The sequence below is a fragment of the Spinacia oleracea genome, chromosome 6, assembly GCF_020520425.1.
Source record: "Spinacia oleracea cultivar Varoflay chromosome 6, BTI_SOV_V1, whole genome shotgun sequence".
NCBI classification, from domain to species: domain Eukaryota; kingdom Viridiplantae; phylum Streptophyta; class Magnoliopsida; order Caryophyllales; family Amaranthaceae; genus Spinacia; species Spinacia oleracea.
The window spans coordinates 112223786-112237042 of record NC_079492.1 but is presented as its reverse complement, the minus strand read 5'-3'; the positions used below and the strand labels follow the sequence as shown (position 1 = coordinate 112237042).

The 13257-nt window shown below is 36.3% G+C and overlaps 1 protein-coding gene across 4 annotated transcripts; it reads left to right on the top strand.

Moving 5' to 3' along the window:
• The first annotated feature begins 2440 nt into the window (after positions 1-2440).
• Positions 2441-10333, top strand: LOC110784727 (uncharacterized). Of its 4 annotated transcripts, XM_056832940.1 has the most exons (7): positions 5015-5128; positions 5222-5310; positions 5438-5862; positions 6260-6461; positions 6634-6675; positions 6873-7037; positions 7125-9458. In XM_056832940.1, the coding sequence occupies exons 3-7, from the start codon at positions 5711-5713 to the stop codon at positions 7170-7172; spliced, it is 609 nt and encodes a 202-aa protein (XP_056688918.1). In that variant the 5' UTR covers positions 5015-5128; positions 5222-5310; positions 5438-5710; the 3' UTR covers positions 7173-9458. The 4 variants fall into 4 exon arrangements, with proteins under 4 accessions (XP_056688920.1, XP_056688917.1, XP_056688919.1 ...); XM_056832939.1 differs by lacking the exon at positions 5015-5128 and adding an exon at positions 3072-3912 and having other exon boundaries at positions 5222-5862; XM_056832941.1 differs by lacking the exons at positions 5015-5128; positions 7125-9458 and adding exons at positions 3355-3912; positions 10117-10333 and having other exon boundaries at positions 5222-5862.
• Positions 10334-13257: the final 2924 nt, after the last annotated feature.

The window sequence follows — 13257 nt, the reverse complement described above, 5'->3', positions numbered from 1 at the left end:
AGTAACGTATTAAGTAAGTTGGGTGAATGTTTGACAATCTTAAACTTGGATTAATACCGACTCAATCCCGACTTTAACTCCAAACACATTTGCGATAACCAAACTACAAAACCTATATTGTACAAAACAACGGATTGAGTGCTAACTGGATTAACTAGGTTAATAAGCAATTCATAAAAAATACATTTTCTAATTTATATTACAACTTAGTCTTTACACTAACTTAAGTTTATACACCATACAATTTAAGAATTTTAATTGTATAAAAATTAATAAATCAGCGTTTTCCTCTTTTACAATATAATTACATTGTATTTTACAGATACTGAAATCAAATAAATACAATTTCTACGTAAAACAAACAATGGCTTCGGCCTCACGTCACAATGGTCACAACTACAACCTAAACATAGAGCATTGCTTGCACGCTAGTCACGAGTTCGAGTACTGGCCTGAGCATAATAAAAAGCGCATTCAAATTCTTCCCTACCAACCCCTCCCCCCCCCCCCCCCCCTTTTTTTTCTTCCTTTTCCAAATCCCTGCAATTTTCCTGCAATTTTTTCTTCTTTTTCCAAATCCTTGCAAATCCCCCATTTTTCCAAACCATGTTTTTGATTTACAAACTTAAACAAAACATTGATAAAATTAGGAAAAATAAATATCAAACTACGATGAAATAGGTAACAACAAAACAATTTTAACATTGGTAACATCGAAATATAAAATCAACAAATCCATAAGAAAAAATGAAAAAAAAACAATACTCCATTAACATAGATGCTCCGACGAAGAAGAAGTGTTCAGCATAACATACATTCTTTTTTCTGGAAAATCAAAGAATACGAAACAAATCAGAACAAATGAATTTGGGGAGATGAATACTCATTGGTTTCATCGATATTTCAACAAAATAAAAAAAATAAAAAATAAATTGTTTTTATATTTGAAATTCAAATTCAAATTGGCCATGAAATTTTTTGAGGTGCCTAGGCAGTGACAATGACATTAGCTTGCAATGGTACCCAATTGGTGAACAATTTATGATGACTCAGCTTAAAATGGTTTTATGTGTGGGTTTTGCGTTATTTTCCAGATTTCCCTGCTGTATTACATCATTTCAACCACGCTACTAGCTAGCCTCCATAAATCATTTAATATAACAAGTAACCAATTATATAGATAATAAAATAAAATAGCGTAGAATTGAATTACAAAAATCGAGTCTATTACTAACTACTCCGTCATTAATAAAAAGGTAGCATCCATACAAGATTCATTACAAGGAAAAATGTTCAATATCAAAGACAATCACTAGTAATGACTAATGACGCTTGTCAACTTGTGTCGAACTGCGTGTATTTCCTCAATGGTAAACGATTCCTCTCTTGGATTATTGAATACCTTGATAAGATTGACCATCAAAGTAACACATAAGACTTTGGTTAAATCATGATTGTTGTACCGTGTAATAACAATATTATAAAACTCGTTAGGAACACTTGACAAGGGGGGGGTGAATTGTTTCTTGGGAACTTGGGTAAGTTTCTTGCGGAATTTAAACAATAAAGAGACTGAGAACAATAAGCGGAGAAATATATAAAACCGAAGAACCTTCTTGATCCTAATCAAGAAGAACCTCACAACTCTTTTGTATTAATGCAATAACTCTATTACAAATACACTCTTTAACTCGAGTTCCTCTCGAACACGAGTTCAATTCCCCACAACAATCCCCTTCGATTATTGTGCTACTCTTTCTCTCTCTGACTTAACTCTAAGTCGCTCCTTTTCTCTTTGACTTAACTCTAAGTCGCTCTTTCTCTCTTTGACTAAACTCTTAGTCGCTCTTTCTCTCTTTGACTTAACTCTAAGTCACTCAAGGATCACTCAACCCTTAAACCCAAAATACCATATGATAGATAGATTTTAGTACATAATAAAGCTTATAGTAATAAGGAACTCAAGGAACACTCTATTTTGCAAACTGATTCTTTTAAAACGTTTAAGCTCTTTAAGATAGATTTTGTAGAAATTAGTTGTGTTTTCAAAAGCCAAAACTTTTCTCCTTTTATAGAGGATTTTTACCTAAGGTTGGATACCCATGTTCTCCTCAACTACCCATTAACTGTTACTACTCAGTAACATGGGCATAGTTGGAGAGAAACAGGGAGACCAAATCAAAACACTACTTGCACGTTTAAACAGAAATACGTGGGAGAGTTTTAAGGATCATGGAAAATCTTTTGCTTGAGAAATAAGGAGAATGAAAACAGAATCCTATGTTTACATTTATTAATTAAATGCATTTTATTTATTAACAAAGATTTTCCAACTTAAAACTCTTTTATAATTACAGTTAATATATTTCAATTTAAAACGTACCAAAATACTTAGGTTCCTTTTGTTCCAAATTACGTATAAACAATATTAAATACTTACATAAATTCTAAACATAAACTCATATGTTGTAGTCTTCATGTTGCACCTTTAGAAGCTTCACTCGAAGTCTTCCCAATTTGTTCCTTCTCTGGAACATCGAGAATCCACATAATATATGAGGAACTCGCCTAAGGATCTCGCCTTTGTAAACTTGCTTAATGATTATATCTTCAATGTAGTGTCTGACATGGATCAATTACTTGCTTATATTCCACGTTGCTTAGTTTATCCAACTCAGGATCTCCTTAACTTAGCATTATCCCTCTAAGGATCTCGGAACCTATTATGCAACATAACTTAACCAATTGTCAGGAGTTTGCGTTGTCATCATCAAAACTTTAGGGTCAACAATATTCCCCCTTTTTGGTGATGACAACAAAAGCAAACTTTCACTAAATGTAACAATAATCAATTAGCCTAAATATAAAGCAATAAATTAAATAAAGTATTTTTATAAAAATTAATCTAAACTTCCTAAATGAAATTAAGGAAAATTGAAATTAATTTTAATAAACGAAAATAAAATTAAAAACGAGAAGTAAAATTTTATAAACTTACATCGAGAAGAGAGTAGTGAGACAGACTCAAGTGATCAATTTAAGTTAAGTTTGTATTCATTTCCCCCTGTTGGCATTAACAAAAAGTAGAAAAATACAGTACTAATATATACCGATTATAGCGCCCTCCGATCAACGGTTGGCAAACTAAGTTAGTCTCAAAGTTAAGTTCCAGCGTACTAAATTCGAATATAAAACATAATAATTAACAAGCAAAGTTTTTAGAGATACGATCTTTTAGGAGTTCCACAGAAATAAAATAATAAAAATCGTATGTTTCCCAACAAAGGGTTACATACCAAAAAGAATATATAAAAATAAAATAAAATTTCCAAAAAAATCAAAAGCGTAATGTAACACAAATGGATAGGATCAGGGAAGATGGCTTGGGTATGTAGCAAGTTTAGGTTAGTCCTTTCTCAAGTGCATATCGATCCATATCCTTTCTCAATTTCTACTGCTTTCTTTAATTCTTCCACTTTCTCATCATTATCCTCATTATCAAAAGATGTATCAACAAAACACTAGAGGAAAAATTCTTATAAGTGGCTCATCAAAGGTTGCCCTAGTACAACAAGAGCAACTTTTGATGGTTAAAAAAAATAAAATAAAATATTAAATCGTTAAAACTTTCCCTCATTTTGACATAAGCGCAACTTTAACCTACTCCGTACTCTCGCAACCAGCTTCTTCTCTTCTCTCAAGCTCGGAGTCACGTACTCCATAAGCCTCCTTCTCTCGTGCAAGTCAGCCCCTCCGGCCACTATCACCGCCCACCATCACCACCGGCTCCTCTCCTCCAAAGTCCGGCCGTTCTTCTCCTCCAAAATTCGCAGTGCTGGCCTCCAGACTCCGGCCGTTCTTCTTCACCGGCCTAGCTGCGTCCTCCTCTGCGTCATCTTCACCGGCGACGAGGTTCTCCTCTTCACTTTTCCGACCTTTGCTCAATTTGTTGTTTTTGGGTCAATTTGCAATGCCTTTATTTTGTTAATTTGATGTGGGTGTGTTTGATTTATGTATGGTTTTAATTGGGGCTTTAGAAAATTCAGCAGTTATTTGATTGATTGCTCAATTATACACATGGATTACATAAGCCAAATCGTTTTAACAAGAAAAACAACTGATTTAAATACTATGGAGTGCTTCCTTGAGTTCGGTCATAATCCTTTTCCATGAGGTAACTTTCATGAAAAATGGCGATACTAGATTACTCCTTTCAGCAGAAAATCAGGATATGAAATTCCTCGCAACTTTAATCTCTCCCTTCTTTGGCTTCCAATACAAAATCCATCAAATTGCAGATTTTCTTATATAATTCTGGTGGGTTGTTCTTCTAATAATCCATACACTGATACACCCAATTCAATTGTGATTATGAATGCTGGCTCAAATGCAATTGCAATGTTGTGGTCCCAAATTAACTGCAACTTCCTTTCGTAATTTCTCTTCTACCAGGTCCATATGTTCTACTCCCTCCCTCTCTCTATCAATTTCAATTGATTAATTTCTGGGATTTTAATTGCAAATCAATCAATTGTGTTTATGATTTGGCAAGTTTCAACTTTTAATTTTCTAGATATATATTACGATGGTGTTGACTTACAATGAAAACCTAATTACGATACTTTATAGTTAGGACTTCAGCTCTAGCGTTAAGGATTTCACAAATGCCACTCTGTAGGCATCTCAAGGTGGAGCTTATTTGTGCTTACTCTGGAAAAGAAGTCTCCTTGTTATTATCTATATTTTTGTAGTATTTACTTAACATAATCAGCTGGTTGAGTTGTTTAGAAACAACTATGAACTCTATGTTTCATCTTTTGGGATTTATGTTAGGATAAATTCAGTTTGTAGCTTAATTTTGTGTTTGCTTTATTGTTAACATCTCAAATGGACTCGAGCTGGATGTGTATCTCTAGGACCTTAAAGCTTCGGGTCAATTTCATTGACAAAACTTTTTGCATCTGCCTGCTTATTTTAGGTCATGCCTTGGGATTCTGCATGGGTGTGTAACATGGAATGTGCATATTTTCGGGTTTATCTGTGTCTTGCTCCTGATATAGAGGGGTTTCTCTCATCATGTTGTGTACATCAATCATCCTTCAGATCTTGCACGGGTTCATGCTTTACTGTATTATATCTCTCTTGTTTTTGCATGCTTTACTGTCATGAACACATCTTTCCTGTTCATTGGCTAACTGAAGTTTACTATATATCTTAATAGGGATGGACTTGATGCAAAACTTCCAAGAATACGCGGCTGAATGCCAACCGAACTAGGATGCAACAGTAAAACAAGAATATAACTCTGGGGTATAGCTCCAAATACAGAATCTAAAAGTAGTCAAAGCTCCTTTGACTGCAATATATGCTTTGACGTAGCTCATGATCCTATTGTCACATGATGTGGTCACATATACTGTTGGGCATGTATTTTCAGGTGGCTCCATGTCCAAAGCTTCTCCTCTCAGCAAACTCACCTGAAGGCTTGCCCTGTTTGTAAGGCAAACATCTCACAAACTTCATTGATCCCCCTTAACTTCCTTCCTACAGTGAAGACGAGGCGAGGAAGTCCCATCATGATATTGTCCCTCCAAGACATGCTGCGAATTCTCCTTCAAATCAATAAATTCCCTCCAGTCCTTTCGAATCACAATACCCAAAGTTTCTTTATGACTCAATATGATATTCAAATTATTTAGTCCTATTACAGATGGGTTTCTTAATCCCACGATTGGATTCGGAGAGTTGGTTTACACAGGGATTCTTAGAAGCGTTAATACAAACTTGTTCACCTCCCCTCATCCGAATTCTTATGTTATTGTTACGCATAGCAATCCTTGAATGCGGTGGCAAGAACTGCAGGTAGGTAAGTCCCTCGACAGAGTGTCCAAGTTTCTTTTACTCAAAATTTAAGCCTGAATTGAATGGTTGATTTACATACGTAAATATACCAGCCATGTCTGTGTTATATGTTGTTGATGCTCGATTGACAAAACCTTGATCATTAATGAACGGACAGTAGCAGTTTTCAGGTTTTGCCATTATGGTTCCCAATTATGGCCTGGCCAGTGACCATAATCTACTACTTTAGTTGGGTGGTTGCTCTGCTGTGAATTTCTTTGAGCCTAAGGTTTTCATGTTGCTGCTGAATTTGCTTATAAAGGGACTAAGTTCGAAGAAATTTTGTTCTATTACGACACAAACTCTTTGATGCTTGATTTATGAATCATTTCATGACATGTCTGCAATCTGCGTGCAGGAATGTGGTTGCATTTAGTGACGGGATACCAGGAAAAAGTGCAGGTATACCGTATTTCTACTTGACAACACTTGATCCCACCGCAGCAAATGCTTTGAAGGACCAAAGATCCTCATTTACAATCAGTGAATACCCTATCGGGACTTGTGGAGAAACAGATCCTGAAAACCCTACTTGTGCAAAAGTTACACTCACAGGAAAGGTGCGCTTTATCTTTCTCATCTGTAATATTGTATCATTGATTCATTGTAGATGTTCTGCTTCAAAACTTGCCGAAAGGCCTAGTTTACACCGAGAAGAATACATGTGGACTAAAGCTATTAGAAAAATACATGTAGACTTGTAAGATTCATACTCTCCCCCTTTTTTTCCAGTTAAAACTGGTTGATGCAGACTCCGAAGAAGCAGGATTTGCTGTAAGTATACGGAATCTTCAATTCTTTAGTTTGTTAGATGGATTCTTTGGTCAACAACAAGGTGACTAAGGTCCAATGCCTAAGTAGTTTTACACTTCAACTATGACGTTGATGCTGCAAATGTTGTAAAATTTAAACTTTCTTTGTTGGTTTTGTTTCTTCTCAACTGTAGTATTAAGTAAAGTATATCTTTGCAGGTTGAAAATGGGAAGGCGCAAGCTGCTAATTTTCCTTCTTGCACAATAGAGCCAAACATAGGAACTGTTGCTGTTCTAGACCCAAGATTGCATGTGCTTTCCGATTTAAGCAAATCTCAGAAAATGGATATTGCTGGAGGTGTGAAGGGGGCCAGTTACGGAGAGGTTTGACCATTTAATTTCTTTCAAAGTGTATATTTTCTTATATTTCCTACTTTTTCATATATTGTTATTTCTATTACTGGAGTGCAGGTGCTTATTATTTATATTACTGGAGTTCGTTATATCATGAATAATTGATTATTTCATGTAACCTTTCGAAAATAATTGATTGTTTCATGTAACCTTCCGAAAATCCCAACTTGCATCACTGAAATTTAGAGAAATGTGTAGTCGTTTTTTCAGTGTCTAACGTTCATGCACAGACCCGTACCTGCAGCTATGTTGCTGTCTTGTTTGTTTTTGCTTTGGTGCGTGCAATGACCAATGTATAAAAAGGCTCAAGGCGCAACAAGGCGATTTGGAGTTCCCAGCGCCTTAGGCGCGCCTCGGTGCGCCTCATTGAAGTGAGGCGCCCTAATAAAAAGTGAAAAAAAAGTGAAAAAATGGTATGTCTCTTGGTAGGTGCGCCTTTTTTGCGCCTTTTTGCGCCTCAAAGTGCGCCTTTTTGCGCCTTAGGTGTGCCTCATTGAAGTCGCCTCGCCTAGACAATAAAAGGCGCTGGCTCCAATCGCCTTGCGCCGCAGAGCCTAGGCGGGCCTTTTTATACACTGGCAATGACAGTAATTTCACTAACGATGACAGTAAATGCACAAGCAATGATAGGATAAGTTACGTAGCTGTTGTTCTTCTTGGTTGTGGCTGTTGTTGTGGTGCGCTGCTGCTGCATTGGGCTATAGGTGCTGCTGTTTTAGCTTGTGTATAGGGCTGCTGCTGTCATATTATGACTATAAAATCTGTTTTCGCTCCCAACTCTCAACTAATGAACCAAAATAGGAATTATTAACCCTTTACATGTTTAAAATACTTAGTATTAGGTTGCCAATCCTTATTTTCATCTACTTTGGTCAATTTATGCACATTTAAGGTTCGTTCGATCCTTACATGTCATATTTTGACTAAAATAGCCGTTTCCGCTCCCAACTCTCAACCATAGAAAAAAAAGGCGGATGCGGTCGCGTTCGCGGTAAAGGTCGCATTTTCGCGGAAACCGCTTGTAACGGAAGAATAGAACGGATCGCGGCTGACGCGGTGTGAATTTTTAGAAAAAAACCACATTAACATATCTAAGCCTTATTATTACATTTTTAGTCTAAAAAGTATTATATCAACACAATATAACCAAATCTATCCTAATATAAGTGAGTATTATATTTTGTGAACAAATAAACACACGAAATATCATGTTTCATAAACTACATAACTAATTACAAAAATATTTTTGGTCAATTTATGTAAAGAAACGGTGTAACGGAGAAAAAAACGTCTAATGCGGCGAGTCACCGTTACGTAACGGACGACGCGGGGAGAAAGACGTGAATTTTTTCAAACCGTAACGCAACGGGTTTTCGCGGAACGGCGAATCCAAAATAGGTTACAGAACGGCCGTTACGTAACGGAACGGCCGAGTTTTAATTCCATGCTCTCAACTAATGAACCAAAATAGGAATTCTTAACCCTTTACATGTTTAAAATACTTAGTATTAGGTTGTCAATCCTCATTCTCATCTACTTTGGTCAATTTATGCACATTTAAGGCTCGTTTGATCGTTATATGTCATATTTTGACTAAAATAATCGTTTTCGCTTCCAACTCTCAACCAATGAACCAAAATAGGAATTCTAAACACATTTCATGTTTAATTCACTTAGTATTAGGTTGCCAATCCTCATTCTCATCTACTTTGGTAAATTTATGCACATCTAAGGCTCGTTTTGGTCATTATAGGTCATATGTACCTATATCGAGTCAAATGAGCCTTAGATGTGCATAAAGAACTTAAAATGAATCTTAGTAACCTCTAAATAAGCATATAAAACATAAAAAAGGTTTAGAAAGTGTCCGTAGGTTCATTTGTTGATATTTGGATCGAAAATGCCATTTTGAGCCAAATATGACCTATATCGTCCGAAATGAGCCTTAGATGTGCATAAAGAACTTGAAATGAATCTTAGTAACCTCTAACTAAGCATATCAAACATAAAAAAAGATTTCGAAAGTGTCATTAGGTTCATTTGTTGATATTTGGGATCGAAAATGCCATTTTTGGGCCAAATATGACCTATATCGAGCCAAATGAGCTTTAGATGTGCATAAAGAACTTGAAATGAGTCTTATAATCATATAACTAATCATATGAATCATGAAAAACGTTTAGAATATGGAAATAGGTTCGTTTGTTGGTAGTTGGGATCGAAAATGCCATTTTTGGCTATAAATGACCTATATCGACCCAAATGACCCATAGGCGTGCATAACGAATTTGAAATGAGTATTATAAACATATAACAAATCATATGAATCATGAAAAGTGTGTAGAATTTGAATATAAGTTCGTTTGTTGATAGTTGGGATCAAAAATGCCATTTTTGATCCCAACTATGACCTATATCGACCCAAATGACCCATAGGCGTGCATAACGAACTTGAAATGAGTATTATAAACATATAACTAATCATATGAATCATGAAAAAGGTTTAGAATGTGGATATAGGTTCGTTTCTTGGTAGTTGGGATCGAAAATGCCATTTTTGGCTATAAATGACCTATATAGACCCAAATGACCCTTAGGCGTGCATAACGAACTTGAAATGAGTCTTATAAACATATAACTAATCATATGAATCATGAAAAAGGGTTAGAATGTGGAAATAGGTTCGTTTGTTGGTAGTTGGGATCGAAAATGCCATTTTTGACCATAAATGACCTATATCGACCCAAATGACCCATAAGCGTGCATAACGAACTTGAAATGAGTCTTATAAACATATAACTAATCATATGAATCATGAAAAAGATTTAGAAAATGTACTTAGGTTCATTTGTTGATATTTGGGATCGAAAATGCCATTTTTGGCCAAATATGATCTATATCGAGCTAAGTGAGCCTTAGATGTGCATAAAGAACTTTAAATGAATCCGAGTACACTCAGAAAGTTGTTTTCGCGACCAATATAATTTCTGTTTTCGCATATGAAACTTAATTTAATTTATTGGTTTGCATGTACGTTGTTCTTTTAAAGGTTTTACTCCAAGGGAGGGGCCCTTTACCAAAGAGGAGTGGATGAAGTTCGAGACAAGTGGGCTACTTACTTCAACGATTGTGAACTACCCTCAATGTAATAAATAGAGCAGGCTTGTAATTATCCGTGACTCTTACATTATTTTGTTATTTATCGATTTAATTAATTACATTTGAATTAATTCGGTAATATTATTGGAAATTTGAAATTTATATCATTTTTGAGGAATGTCAAGATGATGTTTGGTGAAACAGTATTCTATAAATTATAATGCAGAATTTTATATTGCAAAATATCAGGAATTATATTGCAGATTTTTTTTTTTTAAAAAAAAAAACTCAAAAGTTGCCCTTGTTTGCAGCAAGAGCAACTTATGTGAAGCTTATAAGTTGCCCTTGTTTCAAACAAGAGCAACTTAAGCATAAGTTGCCCTTGTATGCAACAAGGGCAACTTATAAGTTTCACATAAGTTGCCCTTGTTGTAAACAAGGGATTATAAGTTGCCCTTGTTAAGGACAACTTTTGATAATTTCACAAAAGTGACCCCCCCATGTGTTGCCCTTATAATTGGCAACTTATAAGCCTATTTTAAGGGCAACTTATGATGTTTTTTTCTCTAGTGAAACAACAGAGGACTGTTCACCTTAGGAACCACCTTTTTTTAACCCTTTCATACTTTTTTTTTTACTTTTTTTTAATCAACGTCATCCCTTTAATGTATAATTCACAACCCATAAGTTCATCAATATTAATTACAAACCCTTTCACCAAATATGAATAATTCCAAATCCTTTCACCAAATGTGCATCCTCAACCGAAGGAACATGGGTTGGAGTAAGTTCCCCCTTAGAATAATCCTCCTTTTTTTTTTCGGATTTTTGCAAGACCCTCACCCCGACCGTCGCTGCCTCGTCGCGGGTCGGTGGTGGGCCTCCTCAACTTTCGCAGCCAACTGAACAGAAGGAGAGGTAGATTTGTGGGCAGGCGTCGGGTTTGGGCTGGGTTTGTGGTCGCGAATGGGGTTGTAGTTTTTGAGGTGGTTCGCGAACAAGCTGAGGGCGAACGGTTATGGGTTTGGGATGTGGGTGGTCGATTTTCGAAATTTGTTGGGCTGTTGTGGGAGTCCGCGGACGGTGACGAAAGGACGGCGTCGATGGCTGAGTGAGCCGGCACTGGAGGGACAAGGGTGGAGGTTATGGGAGGGTGGTTGTTTGAGGGCGGAGGTTTGCTGTTGGGCTGTTGTAGTTGTTTGCGGATGGTTGGGTGACGACACGGTGGTGTTCGGTCGGTTGGCCGGGTTGTCGCCGGTCGCCGAGCCGAGTCCACCGGTGGTTGTGGCTCGTTGAGTCCGGCCGTCGGTGGTGGTGGTTAGGGTTTCAGATTGGGGATTTTTAATTTCTAGGGTTTTGTGGTGTTTGAATTTGGGGTTTATTTTTATTTTTAGGGTTTGTGGTGATAGAATTGGTGAGATGTGATTTTGTGGTGGCCTTGGGTATGAGAGATCCATAGGTGTGATCCATTAGCTTTTAATTTTGGAAAAAATAAAATTTAATGGAATAGATAAATAAAAAATATGGATATATAAAAAGAAATAAAAAATAAAAATAATTTGTGGAAAAATAAAAGATGGAAAAGAAATTGTAACAAAAAGAATATATCCATGATCCTCCTATTTTAGTAGAACTGTTTGAATCACGTATCTCATATTACTGACTAATTAAATGCACATTTTAATTCTAAATTTTTGGTTGTTCCTTAACAATGGTAAACTTCAGTTATGCTTTACGCACATGTATTTATAATGGTATACAGTAGTTATGCATAAATCTATAAAAGTCATACCTCGTGAGGAACTGTCCTGCTTACTTATCTTAGCTTGATCATCCCTAGATCCAATCTCATTTTCCCGTGCTTCTCTCTGCTTACTTACTTTGCAAGTTCCTTGCAAAAAGTTTCATTAGTTGTACCAAACAGTATATTATCAACGTAAATTGTACAACTAGTGAGTTAGATCCTTTTGATTTTAAAAATAGAGTTTTATCAATTCTTCCTCGTTTAAAATCATTTTGTAAAAGAAACTTGGATAATATTTCGTACCACGATCTAGGAGCCTGCTTTAACTCATAAAGAGCTTTGTCAAGCTTATAGACGTGGTCCGGAAATTCGGGATTCTCAAAACCAGGGGGTTGTTCCACATAGACGTCTTCTTCAAGAAAATCATTTAAGAAAGCACATTTGACGTCCATCTGATACAACTTAAATCCCATAAAGTCTGCAAAAGCAATTATAATTCGAATAACTTATAATCTAGCAACAACTGCAAAAGTTGATTCGAAATCAATACCTTCCTGTTGATTTTAGCCTTTGACTACTAACCTTGCCTTGTTCCTGATGATCGTTGTATGTTCATCGAGCTTGTTCCTGAGCACCCACTTCAATCCTATGAGCTTTTGATTCTTTGGTTTGGGTTCCATATGCCATAACTTGTTCCTTTGGAACTCATTTAACTCATCTTGCATGGCAGTGATCCAATCAACATCTTCCAATGCTTCAGTGTGGTTCCTTGGCTCGATTGTGGAGAGGAACGCATGAAAAACACAGAAGTTCTAGTTGAGACCTTGTTTGAGTTCCTTTCCTAATGTCACTGATAACCAGATCCATTGGGTGAGAACTTTAATGTTTCCAGGGCTTAGGTTGAAATTGTGCCACTAGAACATCTAAGGTCTCCTCAGTTCCTTATGTTTCTTGAGATCCTTGTTCCTCTGCATCAGAAGTTTCTTGATCTTCTTCTGGTTCCTCAGGATCAGCATTTTCTGGTTCCTCGAGATCAGCATTTTCTGGTTCCTCAAGATCAGCATTTTCTGGTTCCTCGGGATCAGGAGCTCTTGGATTTCTTCTTACAGGAACTTCTTGGTTAGTTGCCGTTTCTTGTGTTTGTGGATCTGCTATTTCATTTTGATGTCTTCCAGGAGAGATTTCCTCATCATTATCTGTAAAACGAATTAAACCAATTTCGAAATCTTCTTGTTCCTGAGTTTCTTCAACATTGTTAGCTTCATCAAGCATAATATATACATGTTCAACTCTTATAAAAGAGTCTTTAAGAGTGGTGTTCCTGACAGGCAACTGAAAGAACCTACC